This window comes from Pristiophorus japonicus, chromosome 20 (assembly GCF_044704955.1).
Source record: "Pristiophorus japonicus isolate sPriJap1 chromosome 20, sPriJap1.hap1, whole genome shotgun sequence".
In the NCBI taxonomy this organism is placed as follows: Eukaryota; Metazoa; Chordata; class Chondrichthyes; family Pristiophoridae; genus Pristiophorus; species Pristiophorus japonicus.
Genome location: NC_091996.1, coordinates 18,177,178 through 18,199,846, shown reverse-complemented (window position 1 = coordinate 18,199,846; position 22,669 = coordinate 18,177,178). Strand labels below are relative to the sequence as shown.

Sequence of the window (22,669 nt, the reverse complement as noted above, 5' to 3'; positions counted from 1 at the left end):
TGGCCTGCCCAGCGGAGCTGATAGAATGTGGTCAGCGCTTCAATGCCGGGGGTGTTGGCCTGGACAAGGACGCTGATGTTGGTGCTCCTGTCCTCCCAGGGGATTTGTAGGATCTTGCGGAGACATCGTTGGAAAAAGTTAGAGATGTAACGGATTTTAAGCAAGTACAGAGGCGGGTGGGGGGGGGGATGGAGGAAAGAACAAAATGGAAGGCCTGTGATAGGATGGAAGGCAGGAGAGATTAAATGACATAAGGGATGATGGTGCGCGGCAAAAGGGGATGGGACAAGTAAAGAAACAAAAGATGGGTCTAGAGGAGGTATAAATGGGAATAGCAAAATCATTACCAACAGGAAAAAATTGGGGCAGTCGTTAATGATCTGAAATTGTTGACTCAATGTTGAGTCCGGAAGGCTGTAAAGTGCCTAATCAAAAGATGAGGTGCTGTTCTTTGAGCTTCATTGGAACAGTGTAAGAGACCGAGGACAGAGGCCATGAGTGGGGTGGAGAATTAAAATGACAGGCGACCGGAAGCTCGGGGTTACACAGACTGAATGGAGGTGTGCCGCAAAACTATCCCCAATGTAGAGGGGACTGCATCGTGAGCTGTAAATACAGTATACTAAATTGCAAGAAGTACAAGTAAGTCGCTGTTTCACCTGGAAGGAATGTTTGAGGCCCTAGAAGGAGGGAAGGGACGAGGTAAAAGGAAAAATGTTACATCTCTTGCGCTTGCACTGGAAGGTGCTATGGAAGGGGAGAGGGTGTTGGGTAATTGTAGAATGGACAATGATGTGGATGGGGGGGTGGGGTGGGGATAGGGGTAAACGGTCCCTTAGGAATGCTGAACAGGGTGGGGGAAGATGCGTTGGCATTTCACTAGAGATGGCGGAGGATGATCTGTTGAACGTGGAAGGTGAGGACAAGGGAAAACCCTATTGTGGTTCTGGGAGAGGAATAGTGAGTGAAGTGGTGAGAGTAGAAATGAGGGAAATGGGACAAATACGGCCAAGGGCCATGTCAACTACTGCATTGAAGCACTGACCACACTTGATCAGCTCCACTGGGCAGGCCACATTGTTCGCATGCCAGACACGAGGCTCCCAAAGCAAGTGCTCTATTCGGAACTCCTTCACGGCAAGCGAGCCAAAGGTGGGCAGAGGACACCCTCAAAGCCTCCCTGATAAAGTGCAACATACCCTCCGACACCCGGGAGTCCCTGGCCAAAGACCGCCCTAAGTGGAGGAAGAACATCTGGGAGGGCGCTGAACACCTCTAATCTCATCGCCGAGAGCATGCAGAAATCAAGCGCAGACAGCGGAAAGAGCATGGGGGCAAACCAGTCCCACCCACCCCTTTCCTCAACAACTATCTGTGACAGAGTCTGTGGTTCTCATTATTGGACTGTTCAGCCACCAACTAACTCACTTCAGGAGTGGAAGCAAGTCTTCCTTGATTCCGAGGGACTGCCTATGCTGATGATGGTGTCAACCACAATGGAGGGGTCCTGACATTTGCATCGAACTGTCATGATATTTTTCCAGCCAGTCTGGATTCAGTAGCTACAGTAGACATTAATTGGCACCACTTAACCTCGTAGAATACCTGCTGCATGTTCGTTCCAGACCATGTTCGGGCAGATCATGGCAATGAGGTTGGAAAGTAGTTACGTTGAATGCTGTGCAAGTTCTCCAGTGGAAGGTTCACTTGGGTAGTATCCACCATCATTCTTGAGCGAATGACCATGACCTTTAATTGAATATGGCTTAATTATTATCATTCATAATAAATAGTTTTTTTACGAGTATCTAATCACTTTTAACATTGTGCCAGTAATGATGCACCCTTCAAAACCTACCCTCCCAAAAAAAGCTTTCATATTAATTTGCACATCTAAGGTTGATGCGTTTCACGCAGGGGCAACGTTAAGTTAAACAACAATTTGCATTTATATAGTGTCTTTAATGTAGTTCCAAGATGCTTCACAGGAGCGATATCAAACAAAATTTGACACTGAGCCACATTAGATACTAGACCAAAAGCTTGGTCAAAATGGTTAATTTTAAAGAGCGTCTTAAAAAAGGAGAGCGAGAAGCAGTTTAGGGAGGGAATTCCAAAGCTTAGAGCCTACTTAGCTGAAGACATGGCTGCCGATGGTGGAGTGACGAGATATACAAGAGGCCAGAATTGGAGGAGCGCAGAGATCTCGGAGGATCGTAGGGCTGGTGGATATTAGAGATGAGGAGGGGCAGGGCCATAGAGGGATATGAAAACCAGAATAAGAACTTTTCAATCGAGGCATTGCTGGACCGGGCACCAATGTTATCATCATCATAGGTAGTCCCTCGGAGTCGAGGATGACTTGCTTCCACTCTAAAAGTGAGTTCTCGGGAGACCGCGGAGTCTAATGCGAGACTTACAGTCTCTGTCACAGGTGGGGCAGACAGTGGTTGAAGGAAAGGGTGGCTGGGGAGCCTGGGTTGACGCATGCTCCTTCCGCTGTCAACGCTTGGTTTCTGCTTGTTCTCGGTGCTCAGCGCCCTCCCGGATGCTCTTCCTCCACTTTGGGCGGTCGTGGGTCAGGGATTCCCAGGGGTCGATGGGGATGTTACACTTTTATCAAGGAGGCTTCGAGGGTGTCCTCGAAGCATTTCCTCTGCCCACCTGGGGCTCGCTTGCCATGTCAAAACTCCGCGTAGAGCGCTTGCTTTGGGAGTCTCGTGTCGGGCAAGCGGACAATGTGGCCTGCCCAACAGAGCTGATGGAGCGTGGTCAGTGCTTCGATGCTGGGGATTGTAGGGGAGGACGAAAACCCCCTCATTTTACCCAGAAGGAAAAGGGCTGTGGGATCAGTCTGTGCTGTGAATTGAAACCGATGGAAGGAAAACTTTGGGACACAAATGGAGACCCCCCCCCCCCCGTGTTTGGACTCATAGGAAAGGGAATTTAATTTGGAACTATCTACCAGAAAGTTTTAAATCCTAAAGTGCACATGGAAGAAACTATGAACTTTAATCGAATTTGGGATTTTTTTTAAGGTCTGCAAGAAAAGGGGTGGAGTCAAAATCAAAAGGGCCAGTTTGGACATTGGAACTAATCAAATTGTCTGGGAACTGTATACCCTCGAAACTTGCCCCTTGAAAACATTAGCATTTAAACAATGCCACATACATATTCCAACACCTTTTTCATCAGGCATAGAAATATCTGGCTCAGGCCAGACTAGCACAATGGCTACAGGAGGCCAATGCAATCAACACCCACTCAAACCTTGAGTAGGTTAAGATCAGTGGGAATAAAAACCTAAAAACCTCAAACTGTTGCATTTTTCAAAATCAAAAGTCCACCAATGAGAAGAATCTACTTCAGCAGGAGAGGCGGACTGGATAATCTGGCTATAAAAAAAGGGTTTCTGACGTAGTGAAGAAGAGAGGAGTGATGATTTTCCCTGCCCTGGTGATTCAACAACCACAACCACAGGCCTCTCGACACGGAAGGAAAACCAGTGTCCGAAGACACTGAAGATAGAAGAAACAAACCACCAGACTGCAGAAGGCACAGTAGTGAGTATAACCTCTGGTCCCCAGAACTCCCAACTCAGTTAGGCCAGGAAAGGTGGGAGGTTGGGCATTGTACTGCTAAACTGGTGTAAAGATTTTCGTTGTGTCCGTTTAGTGGGATTTAGGGGGATTGTTTTGTTGGTGTATTGCTGTTTGTTGAGATGCACCTTGTCAAATAAATTGGAAGCCTAAAGTTCCTCTTGGAATCACCTTGTCTCAGTTCTATTGTATTACATCTCCTGATCGTGAGTCTTATGTCAGAACCGTGTAAGGGAAGCTAGGAGCGCCTCGAAAACGCTCAACTGTGTGTCACAGGCTAGGGAAGAAGGGGTTAGAAGTGTTTGACACTCACAGGTGCCTCACAGGCTAGGCATAAGCTGTGGGGACGCACGAGTCTCAAAACCCCCTTCATAAGCTGTGGACACAGTCTCTCCAGGGGTGCTCTTGCAGCACTCAGGGTACCTCACAGGCCAGGCATAAGCTGTGAGGGCAGAAGCCCAGAGAGAGACACCCAAGGCACAACAACAACCCTGTGAAAACCCCTTACAGGACGTTGGCCTGAGCGAGTACAGTGACGTTGGTGCCTCTATTCTCCCAGTGGATTTGCAGGATCTTGCGGAGGCAGCGCTGGTGGTACTTCTCCAGCATTTTGAGCGGTCAGCGAGCACAGGGTTGATGTGTGAACGGGAATTGGTGTGAGTTAGGATGCAGACAGCAGAGTTTTGCAGGAGCTCAAGTTTACGGAAGGTGGGATGCTGGCCAATGATGTCAATTTGTTGCAGACTTTTAACTGGGGTAGTAACACTATCTTGGGAGCCATGTTTAGTAAATCAAGCAGATCTAAACACTTCTGGATTAACTAGTCTAGTCATGTTTCATTGCGACAGATTTCAGTTGAGTCTATCGGTAAGTTACGGCTGGATTAATTAGTAACTGCCTTGTTATGAAGGTTGTGGATAAGTAAATGGAACTGCAGCTTCAGAACCGACATGCACTGTACCAATCTAACATTATCAAACTGACTTCCTTAAACAATCCTCTATTCAATGCCCATATTTAATTTCTCTGGTTCAATTAAATGCTAAACTACATAAATGTAATTTTCTTTGTCAGCAGAGAAATGTTTGTTTTGCAAGCTGTAATAGTTACATAATGGCCAGTTAAAAATGCTTCACAAACTATGCAACAGTAGATAAATGCAGTTAAGACCTTTGCTATGCCAAAAGTATTTTTGAAGTTTGGGGCCCCGTGTAACCCAAATCTATGTAAATATTATCTTGAATGGTAGACAAAACAATTGCATCTACAGACTCACATCGTTGTAATATTATTCATGTAGTGTGGAAAAAATGGCTAAGTAAATTCTCTGCCAGCTAGATAATATAAATACACTAGATAATGCCGTGCACTTGGACAGGCTTTTCCGTTTCACTTTACAGATTTCAGCATTTCTCTCGGTTGACCTACAAATCAGTTGTGCTATTTTTAATATATAAATGCAGAGAGGTCCGAGAACAAATTGTTGGTGCCAGATTTTACATTATCTGTATGAGTGTGTTAATAGTAGATGTAGAATAGTTCAGGGCCTCAATGTTTCTCTCCCCGCTCATAATGGGTGGAGCCGTTGGATTATGGGCCATATACTGGTTTAAGAGTATTAAAAAAGTTCATGTCATTCTGGTCAGGTATAGGACTGTAATTGATCTGTAACTTTGCTGGAGCATGTATTGCACAAGAGTTCAATCTGGACTTGTTTACGAATGTTATCATACATTTGATCTTGATTATGACTTGTCCGTTATAGCTGATACGTGCAGGTGGTGTTAAATCATTTTCATCAAACCAGTCTTGGTGTTTATGGATTGTTGGACCCACGACTTCCAAAGCTGCATTATGGACATGTCTCCAGAAGCTGTGCTTACGGTGATCAAATGCCTTTTAACAGCTGTGCAGAGACCTTGTCTTGAGCAAAGAGACTTGAGTTTGCTCAGATTTAACCAAGTGCTTTTTTGCCTTGGGGCCTCCAAGGAGGTTTAATGTGAATGATGAGTTTTGGACGAATAAGGCAATGGTCTGTCCAACATTCAGCACCTCATTCCTTTGGTGATCTTGACATTGTGTATTGTCTTTTTTTACTGACTAAGATGTAATCAATCAAATGCCAGTGAATAAACTCATTAAACCATCCGGAAAGCCCCTAAACTGTCTGTTCATCCAGTAGGAACATGATACGTGGTGCAAGAGAATACATGCAAGCGTAAAACAATCCAAAAGGTTCGGGGGGTTAGTTGGAAATGTTGCATAGTTCATTATTTTCCGACATTCTACATAAATAAAGACTACTAGATGGTGGTACCCATTTCCCTCCCCACTGCCCAGAGTCTTGGAGGGGTCCACCTTAAGACAATTATGCTAAGTTTTTTATATTACTAAATGCAGCAAAAACAGATTAACAAGATGCAGCATGCCAATCCACCAATTTCTCCATGCACTATCTTGATATAATCTCTTTGTGATTCAAATGCAATTTGTTGCTTTCTACATACAGAAGTTGTACTCGATGAATGATAATGATTTGATTGAATTGACAAACATATTTTTGTGTCCAAAAACTAAGAGTTTGGGGAAAGTTGTCATATTTGGAACACAAAATTTCAAGCTAAGTAGAAGTATACAAAATCTGATTAGAGCTGGCTAGTTGACTTCCCTCGACTTGCATATATTCTCTGATTGGCCTGTGAATCATTGCCGTCTGCTTCCTCATCAACCGGCATTGATTCCTCGTCTCCCCCAATAAGATCATGGGTAAATTGAGACTGACCAGAAACACTGCTGTCACAGCTGCAGATCGATGTTTGAGCCGGTTCAATAACAGCGGTAGAGCTGAAAGTAGTGTTGGTCGGACCATGACTGTTACAACTTTCATTAGGGAAATCCAGCTGTAAAACTGACGATGGCACAACAATTTGAGAGTTAGTCAAATCTGGATGGCAGTATGTATTCCGTAGATTATCATCTATGGTTTCTGAGTTTGAAAGGCATCTCTCGATTGTTTATGTCAAAAAACTTCGAATGATTAACATGTTAGAATTTTTGACAATACACCACACACTTGTATTTGAGTAGTATTTTTTGCCTTGCACTGCCCGTGGTTACTTTGCAACACTCTGTGGCTTTCACACTGATGGGAAACTAAACCAGCGGGCTTGCTACACGACTGTTTGCTCTGTTTAAACCAATGCTCTGAACAAACAGCACAGTTTAAACTTGCCGCTGTTGAATGGGAAAAATGTTGTTCAGTATATCTCATAAATTGATTGTTGAGGAGAAATAAAGACTTGGTACATGGTGCGGTGGTGGGGGAGGGGAAATTCTCTTTAAAACAAATTGCTTTGAAGCGACTTACTATGCTGTGGGATTGTCTGTTTTAAAAAAAAAAATATTTGACTTGTGAACCTTTCCTTTTTCTCTCTCTCCTCAGTTCAAGTCGGTTTTTAGGTCCTATTCACAGGACTTTGTTCCTCACCATCATACCTCTGCATCTCCTTCTCTCTGCACTATCTCCTCCCACTTTCCAGCTGTGCACCAATCGAGGAGCTCCGATCTAACTTTACCGGGCTCGGCTGGCATAGTGAAAGCTACGGAACTGCTGGACTGCTCTCATGACAATGCAAAGCCCGTTCCTGTCTGCCTCCCTCCTGAATCTGCTTTCCCCACCTCTCTCCAAACTTCTTCGGTGAGAACTGCTTATGAATGCTTTGGTGCTTTTCAAATCCTGCACTCTTAATAAAACTCCCCTAAAACTGTGATTGGGGTAGGGGAATTCAGTTGATATCTTTAAATGTATTCCCCCCCATCCCCCACTTTCAACCAAATAAGCTTGCTTTAAATGTACAATGTCCGTTTGTATGCCGTTCGTTCAAATGAAAATCCTCTGCTCCAGAGAGAAAAGTAAGTTTTTTAAAAAATGAAACAAAAGGTATATCTTCAAGATGTCACTCAGCATTTAAAAGCAGATGGTCTATTGGTAAGAAAAAGTACAATTTCAGCTGTGCTGATGATTTGGATTTAAAAAACAATGTTTATCACGTTCCTTACTGTGGAATCACTTAAGGAATCGCATCGGGTGACGTATAAGCCAGACAGAGTCCAATTCTCTCGGCTTGTCACCAGCTTTTGCTGCCAGCCCTCAACCATAGACTATCCCCATTACCACACTAACCATTCTTGGATCCTAAAATTCACAAGGAGACCCACACCTGTGAGGGACTGCACTGAGACTCAAACATGGAGAAACTTTTAGGGGTGGGGTTAAGAATAAATAAAATGAAGGGGCAAAATTGTTTAAAATCTGAGCTTAAGGGGCTATAGAGAGTCATGTAGAGCAAGAGGGAATGCTTAGAAGAAGAGTAATGAAAGAAAATAGAAATGAAAAGGATCCTAAGAAATGTGTGGGTCAAGGTTGCAAAGTTTATATATGCAAAATATTGGAATTAAAGACCAGGAACTAGAGGCACCAATTACATTGAAGTCTTAACAGAAATCTGGCTTCAGCTGGTGCAAGACTGTGAATTAAATAGTCCTGTCTATAAAACTCCCAAGTTAGCAGGATATGGAATTTTCCCCAGGGATCTAGTTTTCCATTTATATAAATTATTCAAACAAGTGTACAAGAGAAATGATGTTGAAGTTTGCTGGTATCACCACATTTGGGGCATGTCATACTGTGAGTACGAAAACTTAACTGGTTCACCAACGTCCTTCAGGGAAGGAAATCTGCCATCCTTGCTCAGTCTTGTCTATATGTGAATCCAGTCCCACACCAATGTGATCTACTCTGAAGTGGCCTCACAAGCTGCTCAGTTGCATCAAGCCACTACAAATCAATGCTACATCCTGAGAATGAATTTAAAAAAAGGCAGGAGATTGGAAGAGGACATGGAGCGGTTAATGAAGTGGGAAGAGATGTGACACATACAGTTCATTGCAGAGAAATGTATCGCTATTATATGGATATAATCAAACCAAAGAAATACTTGTGAATTTGTACAAGCCATTGGTTAGACAACAGTTGCACTTGTGTGTGTAGTTCTGGGCACCTCATTTATAGGAAGACTATAATATTAGGAGATTAGGCTAAGAATTAGGAGATTATGAAGAAAGACTCAAATTGTGGCCTTTCTCAATTGAACAGTGAAGGTTATGGGCTGTAATAGAAGTTTTCAAAATTGCAAACATTTTTGAGGATATATAGTGAAATATTGCTTCCACTGCTTGGCAAATCTGTAACATGGGCACATAGGGTGAAGTTAGAATTTTTTTGCATACGAGGTTATTAAAGCATAGAATGCTTTGCTGCAAGTGGCTGTAGAGGCAAATACTGTGTCAATTTAAAGGAAATTTGATAAATATTTGAAAAGGATATCGGGAAATGGGATTTAAATGAATTGAAGAGGTAATGTCAGCATGGACTTGATGGATAGAATGGCCTCTTCCTGCGCTATAGTTTCTGTGATCCTAGAACTGTCACTAGAGTGGGCTGGGCTGGCTTTGAATGCAGGTCTCAAAGGTGAAAGAACACTGCACCATCCAATACTTCTCTTCCCCCAGTCCCTGTTTGTTTTATATTTCCATGCCCTATCGTTTCAATGAGAGATTGTATTACCAGTCATGCTGATCTGAACCTGTTCTGTAAATAGGAGCCCTGCTTTTTCACATTTATTTATTGTTGAAATCTTCAATCCATTATAGTGAAAACCTTTGCCTTGGCCCAAACTGTAAAGCTGATGGTAAAAGCTTTTTTTTAAGAAAAATATAAAAATGTTTAACGATTGTAAACTCTTTTGGATTAGAGTCCACTGATTGAGTTGTTTATGTGCTTAAAAAAAAATCAAATTATCCAATAATTTGAATTTAATGATGTAAATAACACAGCCAAGTGGGAATTTAGTGATTGAAAATATTAATGCAGATAATTTGAATTGTCATTTTGAATTAAGATGAGTAAAGTCTATACTACAGTACTTGTATTGCCACGCATTCAGTAAAACATAGAGCTTTAACGCTGCTATTTCTGGGAAATTGTAGTAAGACCATGAAGTACAGGTAGTAGTTTCTCACTAGTGACGCAGCTGGTGTTCAGCCAGCTTTTCATATTTAAAAGCTGCTATTTCGAAAGTACTTGGGCACCGTGCTGTTCCAGGGTTACGTTTCTAGTGCTGGAAGAGAGCCGATGATCCTGACGGTTTTTCTCAGAGTTGTAAAACTGGACAGTTTTCTCCAGCTAGCCGCTTGTATTGCTCAAAAATACTCCCCGAGTACTGCAGTGCTTGGATCAGTGTACTTAGATATTTGACACATACACATTAGGGCACTATTTGGTTAAATGAATTTCAGGCATTAATTAAATTTTTTTAATAGCTTTGTTAGGCAGTAATCCTCAATAAACAGGGTTGGATTTTTATTATAATTCAGCTAGTTGGCCATTTTTAATGCACCTACTGCCAGTTAATGTGTATGTAGATGGAGTGAGAATTACATAGCACAAAGATGTCCTTTTTAAAGAAAGTTCATTAAATACTCAAACCAATGTACATATATATAATTCAGGAATAAAACTTTGCTGTAAAAAGGAACTATTTGAGTTGTAGATTTTAAGGCAAGGATATCACCACAGAACTCAAAGTATTTTGACAGCCCCTTCCCAAAAAGAGCGATTAAACCACTGCTCAAATGTCTCAACCAGATGAACTCTCAAATATACGACAAGGAGCCTACAGGCCATTAACCTGTAGTTTGGCCAAACTTCATTTTCCCTGTGTCTAAGAATGTTTATTTTTGAGGGCGTGAGGTTTATTTTTAGCTTTTTATTTGGTTTCCCCAAATTCATTGTGTTTTAATTTGGTCAAAGTAGGTGTCGAGTTGCACACAGGATCAACACAGGAAAGGCATTACAGGCATGCTGAAACTCATGGCCATGAACTTCCAGGCATAATCCTGCAATCAGGATTTTAAAATCAAACCGTTAATGGAGAGCTATTGCGGTGAATATTTTGAGTTTTTCTACTGTTCAACGTAGCAGATTTGTTGCAGGTTTGATGGATTTTTATCAGTTAAACCTGAAAAGTGGAGATCCTAATTATTCAGTTTTGCCCAAGTCTCGCACTTTCTAGAAACTTAAATGTTTGTCCTTGCCTTTGTTTCACATCTATTAATTGCACACGGCTGGCTGTTCACCCATCCGATCATTAGCTGATCTGTAATTCTGAGTAAACAAGTTAGCCTGTTGCCTGAAGCCCTGCATGCTTTAGAAGACTTCTATAAATAGGTTTGTTTTTCTTCAAACGTGCAGTCCTATCACCACTTAGAGCTGATCCACTTTATACACGAATATATTGCATCGTGACCCATTATATCACCGTATTTGTATTAGAATTTTTGTTGAGTTGATTATTGTACAGTACCACCATATAATTTCTATTTAGGTTAATGTCCTAGATTGATTTTTAAGAGTGTGTGTATATATATATATATATATATATAATATATATATTATAGTACAAAGTAAGTAGAGCAAGAATTTAACCTATAGCAGTCAGCTGTTAAACAAAGTTAACATTTGTGCAAGATAGAGGCCAACTAAAGAAACAACAGAATGGTGGCAAATGGACTGGTGAAAATAATCTGGTGTGAGAGTTCTATCCCAGGCAGAGGCAGCTGCGCTTCAGACTGATTCAGACAAACACCTGTGTATAAAGTAACAACTTTTTTTCTATAATAATGTTGATGGACAGCTTTTTTTTGAAGGCCACTGACATTTTTTGTCGTTTATTAGTGACTACATCTAGTGACCCTAAGGCCAGCTGTTGCTGAGGTTCACCTCGGTGTACACTGTGTAATGTTTCATTCACTGAGTTCACTATTGGGAGCAAAGTATTTCTTATGGGTAATTTACATTTTGTTGCCTGTGACATTTACATAATGAAAGGAAGCAAGAATGTTTTATTTTACTCTATATATTGAAAAGGGAGTGAGACTTTCAAAATACTGTACTGTGAAGTCTAGTATTTCACAAGGGGGCTGTAAATAATTGAAAATTCATTTATTGCTGATTGATTATCAAAAGATATCCCCCAAACCTGTTCAAATTCCCAACTAACTTTTGGGTGTGGATTTGTTGAGAAATGCACCACAAATCAGCAAAGCCTAAAAACCTCAATATTTAGTATCTTCAATATGTTTGTGTTGAAACTTCTAACTTTGGTGTCCATGAGGCTTTCTTCAAATAAACATTCAAAATCTAAACAGAAATAAAAACTGCAAATGCTGGAAATCTTAAACAGAAATAGTTAGAAATACATAGTAGGTTCATCAGAATCTGGAAAAGGTAGGCTAACATTTTGGGTGGAGACCATTAATCAGAACACGAATTAGAGGCACGTGAGGCTGAATCCAGTTACCAACTGCGAGCAGGGGTGAGGGAAAAATGTTACTGGTGTGTCTCTGTTACAACCTTAGGCCTTTGCATAGACTTGTTGGCTGGTGCACTGGCGAAGGCCATCGCTTGGGCTGTCTTGCTCTCCCAAGTGAAGTAAGCTGCACGTCACTGGGAAATTGGCTCAATATGCCAGTTTGATAAATGGGGTTTGTTTGTGTGTTGATTATGGTCTTGCGTCGAAACCATTGTGCAGAGAAACCAGGAGTGAGTATCTTGAGACCTTATGGTCTTGTCTCCTGTAGAGCGAGAGCAATAGTGAGGATGCTGGTGAGGGTGAATACGTCAATCTGTATTCGTCCAACCAAACCAATGGAGACCTCTCTCACCCAGAAGCAGTAAGTAGCTTCAGAAGCATGTTAAGTCATTGCTGCTTGGCTCCAGAGGAAAGCATGCTGGAAATGGTCTTATGTTGTGCTGCTCATATTATTGTGCTGTGAAACTCCTCATTAATAAAATTAACACCCCAACCAACCACCCACCCAGTTTCTTTTTTTGCCCTGCTTAGATGGTAGGATATCACATGCCAAGTTTGTTTGGCAAGTACAATGTAGTTGGTAAGTCTGAGATGCCATTATGGTCAGGAAGTACTGCTCCTTTTTGCCAAAGAAAATTTAGCTTAATTTGTTGAGATATAATTGGCAATTTCTACCATTAACAGTTGACATTGAAGCAAAACATGGGCCAGCTTCTAATTGGTAGGTAAGATTTTGTAAAATATTAAGTGTGGTTCCCTTTCTTTAAGCTTACTTGCATCTGCAATGCTCTACTACATCCTGCAGTAGTCCACAAAACCTAAAGCATTATTGCAACTTCCAGTTCCAGGCATGCAATGCACTGCAACACTTCAATGCACAACCCAGCTTAGGATGTCATAGCTTCACTCAACTTTATAGTCAAAGGCTCAACACAAATTTCTGTGGGCTTACAGCAGCCACAGTGGCCTATCACTGTCTCGACATCTAGCTCGGCAATGCTGCATCCAGTTTTGTATTCGAGGTGCACGCAGGTGAAGGGTGACACTGCTTTTTCTATTCCTTCAGCTACAGTGCAAGTAGACGATTACTACATTAGTACCCAGCATCTCTCTGCAGGAAAGTCAGCAATCATATTGCATCACTGAAGACATTTACAGCAGGGAATAAATCATGTTTTCCCAGTGCAGAGAACTATGGGACACTATTTAATTTCTGCAACTGATTCAGCCGTGTGTACAGAATACCGAATTGCTTCTTGGTATTTCAGTCATTGATCAGACATGTAGTTGAGAAGTCTGTGGTTGTTGGTCTTGGTGGTGCAGCTTTGCAGCTTATAAAATATGCGCCTTTAACATGCTTCATGCTACACATATAACTGCTTGCATGGAGAATGGCTATTGGCCATTGAACTACTTTCTCTCATGGCTACAGTAATCAAAATTGGCTTTCTACTCCAGCCTTTCTGCATGAGAATATATTGAAATATAGGGCTTTCAAGAATAGTAAAAGGGTGTAACTAATTACTGATTAGTTATACCAAATGAATAATCAGTTATAAACATTTTTCTCCCGATATGTAAATATAATCACCAATTGCTCAGTTATGCCCATCATTGTTCCTTCTGTAGTGTGTACTACATTAATCTTGAATGATATGCACCTAATACTTGTACAGATTGGAGCCTAAGTGATTACCCAGTTAATTTGGGTTGATAATTGATTGGGTTGACCTGGGTCTGCTGTTTTAACTATGAAAGCTCTATGGCAAACTAATCAATTTTAAATTCTTTGTCTTATGGAATTGTGTGTCCTAATTGACCACCCTGCTGGAATAGTGGATAAAATGCTCACTTTTCAGTTTGAGGGTACAGCAACAGTCCCAGTTTGGAGAATTTGCCACAGTTCTGGCAACACTTGGTGTAAAATCTGCTGCTACCTGTACTACAAAAGTTAAGTGGGTGTATTATCCTCTACACTACTAAGTTGCCTTATTAGCAGTTATTTTATAATGCCCAGCAATTAAGGGCTACTCCTACACTAACTTTTAAAAAAAAATTTTGGGGTACTAAATATATCTTGCCACTCAATATATACTCGTGTTGACTGTAACATTTTCCAAATGTGATTTTCTGCAGATTTGTGATGAATATTAAGTTTTAAAGTACAGAGCCATAGAATAGTCATTAATTTAGCAAATTCATACAGATTTACAAACAAGTTGCCTATTTAGTGATAAACCTATTGGCCGGTTGACTTTGAATGCTGAATGAGGATCTCGACAGCGACAGTACCAAGATCACAGTATATTTTGCGTACTTTCGGGCCGGGGAGTTCTATGATTCTGTACACTTCTCTAGTTTATAATATTCAGTATTGGATATTTGCAGAACATCATTTTTTGGATATCATTCAGTAGTCAACTGATATTTAGTACTTCAAAGGTTCATATTTCCTGGGAAGAAGAAACCCAGTGTTGGTTAGTCATCGACCATTTTTTATTCTTTCTTTCTGGCTATTCAGGAAATACCGATGTGTGCTGACACTGTAAGTGATTCCATCTTTAACTTTTGGCTTAAATTACAATTGTACCCAGCAATTTTTAACATTTTTGGACAATATGATCATCAATAGTAGATAATACTTGGAAATGGCTGTAATTATTGTGGGCTCTCTATCCATGTATTGAAAAATTACAAAAGCTGTACCGATTGGGACACTCTATCCAAGTTCAGTCAAATGTGTGCTGCCTGTTAACCAAGATGAATTCCTAGAGTGCATTTTTTACATTGTTTAACATAGTTTATTTCCCCCCAGGAGCCTGTGGGGTCTCCGAATGAACAAGAGATCCATCATAACGACTTTCCAATATCAACAACTAATGAAAAGGAAATCCAAGATAGAGATGACAGGTGGGATTGAAGACAAAAACCGACACTCCTCTTTCAATCAAATAAAAACCCTTGAAACCTAATTTATTGTTATAATCACATTTGACCATGTGCTGTTATTTGTCACTAGTGTACATGTAATGCATTTTTTGTAATGCTGTAATTAGCATATATAAAGATTTTTTAATTTTTTTTATTATGAATAAAAGGATGTTTTCATTAAGTTTGGGATTTGTTCAAAGACAGTTGGAATCTGCTCCATAATCCTAAAGCCCCAGAGTCTTTCTATAAGTTTCCTACAATGACTAAAGCAGTTCAAAGTAAGTGTTAACTTCACATTGGCTTTAAGATTCAGTGAACATGATGATGATGATTTTGTGAGTATGAATGGACTACATTAAACTAAGGCAAGCATGCATTTATATAGTGCTATTAAAAGTAGAGAAACAATATCCCAAGGGGCATCAGATAAGAGTAAAATTGGACACTGAGCATAAATGTGAGATGACCAAAAATGTGATCAAATAAGTAGATTTTGAGAAGTTGTTTCAAGGTAAGGGGAAAGATTTATGGAGGGAGTTTTGGAGTGTAGGGTTTAGACAGCTGGAAGCTAATTTTGGCCCAGTTGGAGTTCGTGGAAACTGGAAGACTTGGGAGGGGGGGGGGGAGGAGGGAGGAGGGGGGAAAGGGGGGAAAGGGGGAAAGGAGGAGGAGAGGGGGAAAGAGAGCGTAATGTTGAAAAAATCAAGTCGAGGTGGCAATATCACCGATTAGGATTTCAGTTGGAGTAAGAGTTGGGGGTGAAAGGCAGAAGTTGAAATAAGCAGTCTTGTTGACACCATTGTGCAACTCTGCTCCAGATCAAACAGGGCACCAAGGTTATGTACTGTCTGGTGCAACCTGACCAGGCAATCAGCATGAGATAGTTGGCAGCAAAGATGAAGGTTTTAGTGGAATCCAACAGGTAGTCGGAGGTAATTGTGGAGTCAAGGGAATTACTGAGGTACAGCTGAGTGACATCAGGATACAAATGGAAAACGTTTTTGGATGATAAGGGGTAACATGTAGATGAAGAAAAGGAGGCTGAGGATGAATCCTTGGGGTACACGAAGTGATCACGTGGGCAGGAGGAAAAGTCTATACTTGACGCTCTGGCTGCATTGAGATAGGTAGGAAGGGAGCCACATGAGAAGTGTAATGGAGATGGACCCTGGAAAAAAGCTGATGGAGGATGATGTGATTGTCTGCATTGAATATCGCAGAATGGACAAGGAGAGATAATGTATCACAATCACAGGAGTTCTCATTAGTGACTTTAACCACAGCGGTCTTGGTGCTGTTGATGGGATAGAAATCAGACTGAAGGGATTGAAACAGGGAGTTTGAGTGTTTGGAGGCAAGGGCCCATTCAAGGACCTTGAGGAAAAGGAAGTTGAAGATGGACTGGTAGTTGGGTTAGCCAGGAGTGGAGCATGGGGCATTTTGAGGGAGGACGGGGAAGAAAGACAGACTTGCATTTATATAGAGCATTTCACGCCCACTGGTCGCCTCAAAAGCACGTTACGGCCAAGGAAGTACTTTTTGGAGTGAAGTCAAGAATCCATTAGAATTTAACTGAGCAGAAAGCTATGAATTGGGTAGATGATAAATTGGATGACATTTAGAATAGTTTTCTCACTTTGTATATTATATTTAAGTTTGATGTATGCCATTTCTTTACATATTTCTGAGCTGCATGAATTCATTGTGTCTAATTTACCTATTGATCATTTCTGTACTGTTCCCTAGGCGAGCAGACTCCCAGAGTTCGCCAGATTTGGATCAAAATGATGAAACGGATGAATTATCACTCATCGATCACGAAGAGATTGTGGCTAGGCTAACACTCAAACAGGAGGTAATCTATGCTTTAGCACAAAGTGTACAGATTGATGCACTGGCTGTGGATTAATTAGTTGACATAATCTTTCATTCCTTTTGTGCTGCATTGCCAGCTGAGCAATGTTTACCTGCAAAGGAATTGGTCCCCAGCTCCCTGTGAAATAACCCCATCGTCTGTTTCCAGGTTACAAACTAGTACTTGATGTGGTGTTAATGTAAAAACAGCAAACTTGGCAGTTTTCAAAAATGATATTTCCCAATTGCCTGAAGTCTCTTGTGGCATAGCGTGTGTGGAAGTCTCGTTTTTCAAAATCACTAATTCTCCAGACCATAATACCTGAATTGTTCAGAGGACGCTACCAAAATTTTCCATCTTAGCTATTGTATCTGGGAGTCGATATATAGTTAGAATTTCAAGATCAATATATAACTTGCATTTATATAGCAATCACAGGAGCATTATCAGACAGAATTTGACTCCGAGCCACATAAGGAGATATTAGGAACAGGAGTAGGTCATTCAGACCATGGCTGATCTGTATCCTAACTCCATTTTACCCACCTTGGCTCCGTCTCCTTTGATACCCACGGCTAGCAAAAACCTTAGCGATCTCAGATTTAAAATTATTAATGGAGCTAGTATTACAGCTTTTTGTGGGAGAGTTCCACACTTCTATCACCCTACGTGCAAAGAAGTGTTTCCTAACTTCTCTAAATTCTAAAACCTCAGTCAAATCACTCCTTAACATTCTATATTCCAGGAAATACAAGCCTAGTTTATGTAATCTCTCCTCAGAATGTAACCCTTGGAACGCTGGCAATATTCTGTTGAATCTGCACTGCAAGGCCAATATATCCTTTCTAAGATGCGGTGTCCAGAATGGTATACAATACTCCAGATGTAATTTAACCAGGGCTTTATATAGCTGTAGCAAAACTTGCTCCCCTTTAAAGTTTAGCCCTCTAGATATAAAGGCTGACCAAAAACTTACTCGGAGATAGGTTTTAAGGAGTGCCTTGGCGAAGGAGAGAGAGATGGAGGCGGAGAGGTTTAGGAATGGAATTCCAAAGCTTAGACCGTTGAAAGCAAGGCCACCAATAGTGGAATGAAGGAAATCGGGGATACACAAGAGGCCAGAATTGGAGCAACGTAGAGTTCTCAAGGGTTGTGGAGGTGGAGGAGATTACAGAGAAGGGGAAGGGCGAGCGAAATCTATGCCTGTGGTATACAGGAACACATGAAGTATAATTACATACTATACCTGCACCAGCACGAGGCTGACATTTATATCTCTGCTCTTTGTATTCAGCTCACAGGTGTTTAGAGATTTGAGTTGCAGGTTGGCTGTTAATCAAATGAAAGCCTCCATGATATTTTTCTGTTGCTGGCACTGCCATCATTTGTTGTTTTGTAGCAGTTGACTGCTGCTCAGAGGTGAAAACGCACGCTCTTTCCTGTCAGTGTGCTTTGATTAAAGAACTGCATCTTACCAACAATATGATTGGGGCATTGGCTATTTTGTCTTGGTTGAAGAAGATCGCCCTGATCTATAGAAACTATTACATCAGATTGTGGGACCGAACTTGTTGCACTCACTGCCTGCTGCCGCCGAGTTTTCTGGACGGTCTCCCCTCCGAGCGAGTTGTGGAGGCTTCCCACCGGTGCAGAGGGAAGACCTCCCGCCCGCCGAACTGCCAGTTTGGTCCAGGCGGGAGCCCGCTGCAGCAGGGGGAAGGACCCCGGCGCGTGGAGGCAGGTCTAACCTCGACGGTAAGTATGAAGACCTGCAAAAAAAGGTTAGTAAACTTTTATTTATTTTTTCCAGTGATTCAGGTGGATGGGGTCCCCTATTAACTGGCAAAGGTACTGTGGGCATTTCTGTTTTGAGTGTTCCGGGCCAGACACCTCTGGTATCTAGTCTGGTTTGGATGCAAAGCCACAGGATTTTGTAAGTGCGCCTGTAACTTGACTCCGAGTGCTCCCAGGTAGCTGAAATATTAGGCCTCAATGATGCTGAATTATAAAAGAGATAACTTCAATCAAATAAGGTATTACTTTCTATTAAGCGTACTGGTTCCTGTCTCTTCTTTCCGCCCCCCCCCCCCCCAAGCCCACCACACCAAATCATGATTTCCTTCCTGAGTATTTTGTCTGTCTTCCTTGGAACTGAGGGCCAGAACTGATGAAGCATAAGGCTACTGAGCCGTGACTAACTTGGCAAGAGCTGTGCTTACATATCATTGAAGTGAGACATTTGCATTCTATGCTTGGATCAATGATATATATATAGCAGGTGTGTGTGTGCTTTGCCTAGTACACTGCAAATGTGTGCTTGTATCAGGCTTAAATATAATCGGGGTAAATGGAAATACAGTAGGAGCCAATTAAATAAATAAATCTAGCCCCCAACAAAACTTACTTATTTTGTGAGCAATTCTACAAACTGAGTATCCAATTTTTCTCATTGCTTTTGTTACACTGTTATCTCAATCTAGCCCCAGTGTTGTCCATCACAGCCAAGTTTGGGTAGAACCCAGGTTTCATTAAACAGCTGAATGAACCCAGTAGAATATCTGAGTTGCAATCATTGGAAACGTCATAACCTGTCTTTTCTCTTTAAGGATACTGACTGGTCTGTGCATTTCCAGCAATTTCTGTTTCTGTTCTCGAACCTTTTGAGTGGTCTATTATAAATTGCCCAAGAGCAGGCAAAGATTATGTCCCTCTTTTTCTTTGTTTTCAGTAAGAAAGAGCCACTGCTCTGTACCCTCCCCATGAAGATTTAAATCGGATCAGAAAATGCCTGTGTGGAGAACTGAAGTCAAAACAGACGGCATCAGTCTTCTCAATTTAATCGGAGTTCAAAATATTGCATCTCACAGACAAACGGTTATGGAGCTGCATAGATGATTTATACCATGTGTGGTGTGCATACTAAGATTTTTCAAATTTCTACACATGCCAGAGCAAGTTTATTTAAACAGATTTTATGTGCAGCATAAACAAAACAATATGAGATAGGATCGTGTCTCTATTCATGACATTAGTCACAGTTAGCACACTAGTCCCTCAACATTCCCAGAACATTTGATAGTTTTTGCATCATGGCCTTAACAGGAAACTGACTGCTTGTGAGATGCTGAATAGGTTATATTACTTCCTCAGAGGATGCAAACAGGAGGTTGTGATAAATGGATGTTCATTGTCTTATCACAACATCTATACACGAGATTCCATGGGGAAACTTGCTTGATACCACTCTCCATCAAAATATGTCATCAAACGCATTTGTCTCGTGCGGTCATTCTGCTAAATGTTGATCTTTCACGTTAGTTTCTAGTTTACTTCAAAATTAATGTACAAAATTAGTTTAAATGTGTGGTTGCAGGATTCATCCATTATACCGTTTGTGTTTTAACATTGAAACAGATGGTTGAAATGCTGCACTTGGTTACATTGGTGCATTAAATGTGCTTACTCCTCATTCAGTTGTGGCATTCATCCAATTAAAATCTATTTTCAAAGTTGGAGTTGTGCACCTGGAGCAAATCATGGGGTTTCCCCACATCTTTTGTGTATGTACAGAATGCAAGTAAAGTTTTCCATCAACTACAGGACAAATCCATTACTTTCACTCTCCTTTCTGCCCCTGAAAAAACGTACGGTAATAAAAGTACTCCAGTGTGGGCTAGTCCTCGAGAGTCTGCAATAGTGATAACCGAATTGAATTGGCTGCAGCCAATTGTTGCCTCAGCTTCAGAAGCTAATATTCAGAACAGATGCAGATGTGGCCAGGACCCAATGGGCTATGAATTGCAATACTGATTCTGCAGGAGGAGACCGCATCTCCTTTTCTAAGGATTGATTTTGAGTTGTGACGGCAAAGCCCCTGGTAGCCAGCAAGTGTCAAAAACAATCACGCAACTCATTGCTTCTCTGAGCTTGTGTGCCCCTTGGGTGGGGGAGCGGGAGGTGCAGTGCAAGGCCAGAACTGGAATCTACGTGTAATCATTTTGGATGTGAGTTAATTGGCAGTTTGGGGCAATGTTCCTTCCATTAAGACAAAAAATAGATTGCAGTTTTACTGATCCCTCTGAATTAGAAGTCAAGTTTCAGTTTCTATTGAAATATGCAGCGTTCGATTATTTATCACTATTGTGGTTGGGGATGCTACCTTGGTCATTTAACTTTGTGTATTTAAATGGACTAATTACTGATAAGTGGAACAGTATAATTTCTTAAGAGACTTCATAACTTCATTTTTCCAGACATGGTGCAGGCACTGTACATTTTTGGTCCTCCAAAAATATACTATTCACAAGGGGGAATGAAAGGCAAAAAGACCAGTTCAGTTTTTCACATGGAATTTGACAGCTTAGTCTGTCAGATACCTCCTTTGTTGGTTCCCACATTCTATTGTAAATCATCACTCCCTACCACCCCCTCCCCTGGTATTGCATGCCAATTGTTTCCAGATGCACCATATTCATAAATACTCATCCATTCTTGGATACTTGACTGAGCCTGATTCTAGCAGTACTTTGTACAGGTAAGTGTTGCCAAAAAAAGTGCCAGAAAGATTAGAAATGTTAAACTTTTCCACATACTCTTCCCTCATTATGTACCATGAGCCGTAAAGATTGATTACATACAAGTCACTTTTAATGCATCTTGAGCTTCCTTCCATAATTTTAATTTCACGGGTATGAAGAACTTGGATCCAGGAAATTTCTACTGCAGGGCACTGGATTTGAGGTTTTTTTTTAAAAAAAAAGGAAAATGCTGTAAACACTCAGCAGGTCAGGCAGCATCTTTGGAGAGAGAGACAAAGTTAACATTTCAGGTCAATGATCTTTTGCCAGAACAGGATTTGAGGACGAGGAGATATTGTTTAAACTAAAGGATGTCAAAAGAAAATAGGACATTTGTTAATCACATTAATTTCAATCTTTGGTTGCTTCTGCTCCTCCTCTCTCCCTCATCAATTCATCTTCCAGTTTACCTACTTATACTTGCCTACCAAATTCATTGAAATCGTTCTCTTACCATTTCAGCCCTCCAAAAGTACACTCCATTCAATTAGTACACACTGAAGCTTTTTGTAGTTGGTCTTGGTTTCTCCTCCCCATTCCTATCCACCCACCCCCGTCCTATCAAGTTGTCCAGATATGTAGGCAATGATCACAATGACCTCCAAATAATTGAAGCTTTTTGTGCTAGGCTGAAGCTAGCAAATAAATCAACAATTTTAGATCCCTTTTATTGGCCATGTACATTATTGCACAAGTACAATATGCATTCACGTCCTGATTTTTATGTATCTAGTACTCACTGTACCCAACAATTGAATCATTTTCCCAGCCCCCTTTTTAAAAAGAAATGATCAATGCTCCTGTGTGAAATGAATGTCTTCCTTTGGACATCCAAGAGACTGCTGCTTTTTAAATCTTTTATCCATTTTTAGCATATTCCCAATTTAGTAGGTAACCAATATCTTTCCAAATCAGGTAGCCTCGTACCACCTCTTGTCTTTTAAATTTTTCAATTCCTACTTGTGGCTGCCTTCTGTTCTCTATTAGAATTTGAATCTTGTACTAAACCTTTACAAGAAGCTATCGGCAACCAAGTTATGTAGTGCCTCTCTCATAACTGCCCAAAGGTGCTTCACTCAAGGGAGAGCATTTTCTGCATAGTTGTAAAAGATATGACCAAAAGCGTGGTCAAAAAGTTTAAAGGTGGGAGAGACGTACAAAAGTAAGGACATTCAGAAAGTAGGCTGGAGATAGCTGAAGGGTTTGCTGCAGATAGAGGGATAGAGGGAAATGGATACACAGGAGGGCCGTATTGGAGGACTGAGGGGTGCTGGC

The 22,669-nt window shown here is 41.1% G+C and overlaps 1 protein-coding gene across 10 annotated transcripts in view; it reads left to right on the top strand.

The window, feature by feature from the left end:
* The window catches only part of rapgef1b (Rap guanine nucleotide exchange factor (GEF) 1b), a 203,660-nt gene that overhangs the window by 147,848 nt on the left and 33,143 nt on the right, over nt 1-22,669 (top strand). For 4 of the 10 annotated variants that reach the window (XR_011588156.1, XM_070863841.1, XM_070863844.1 and 1 more), the window contains 5 exons: nt 7,042-7,296; nt 12,300-12,392; nt 14,553-14,576; nt 14,847-14,941; nt 16,709-16,817. Coding sequence is in view for 9 of the 10 variants with exons in the window: in XM_070863841.1 (XP_070719942.1) it covers nt 7,042-7,296; nt 12,300-12,392; nt 14,553-14,576; nt 14,847-14,941; nt 16,709-16,817 (576 nt within the window). In the remaining variant the exon portion in view is untranslated. The remainder of the gene's footprint in view (nt 1-7,041; nt 7,297-12,299; nt 12,393-14,552; nt 14,577-14,846; nt 14,942-16,708; nt 16,818-22,669) is intronic. The other 6 variants (XM_070863848.1, XM_070863845.1, XM_070863842.1 and 3 more) reach the window with 5 other exon arrangements.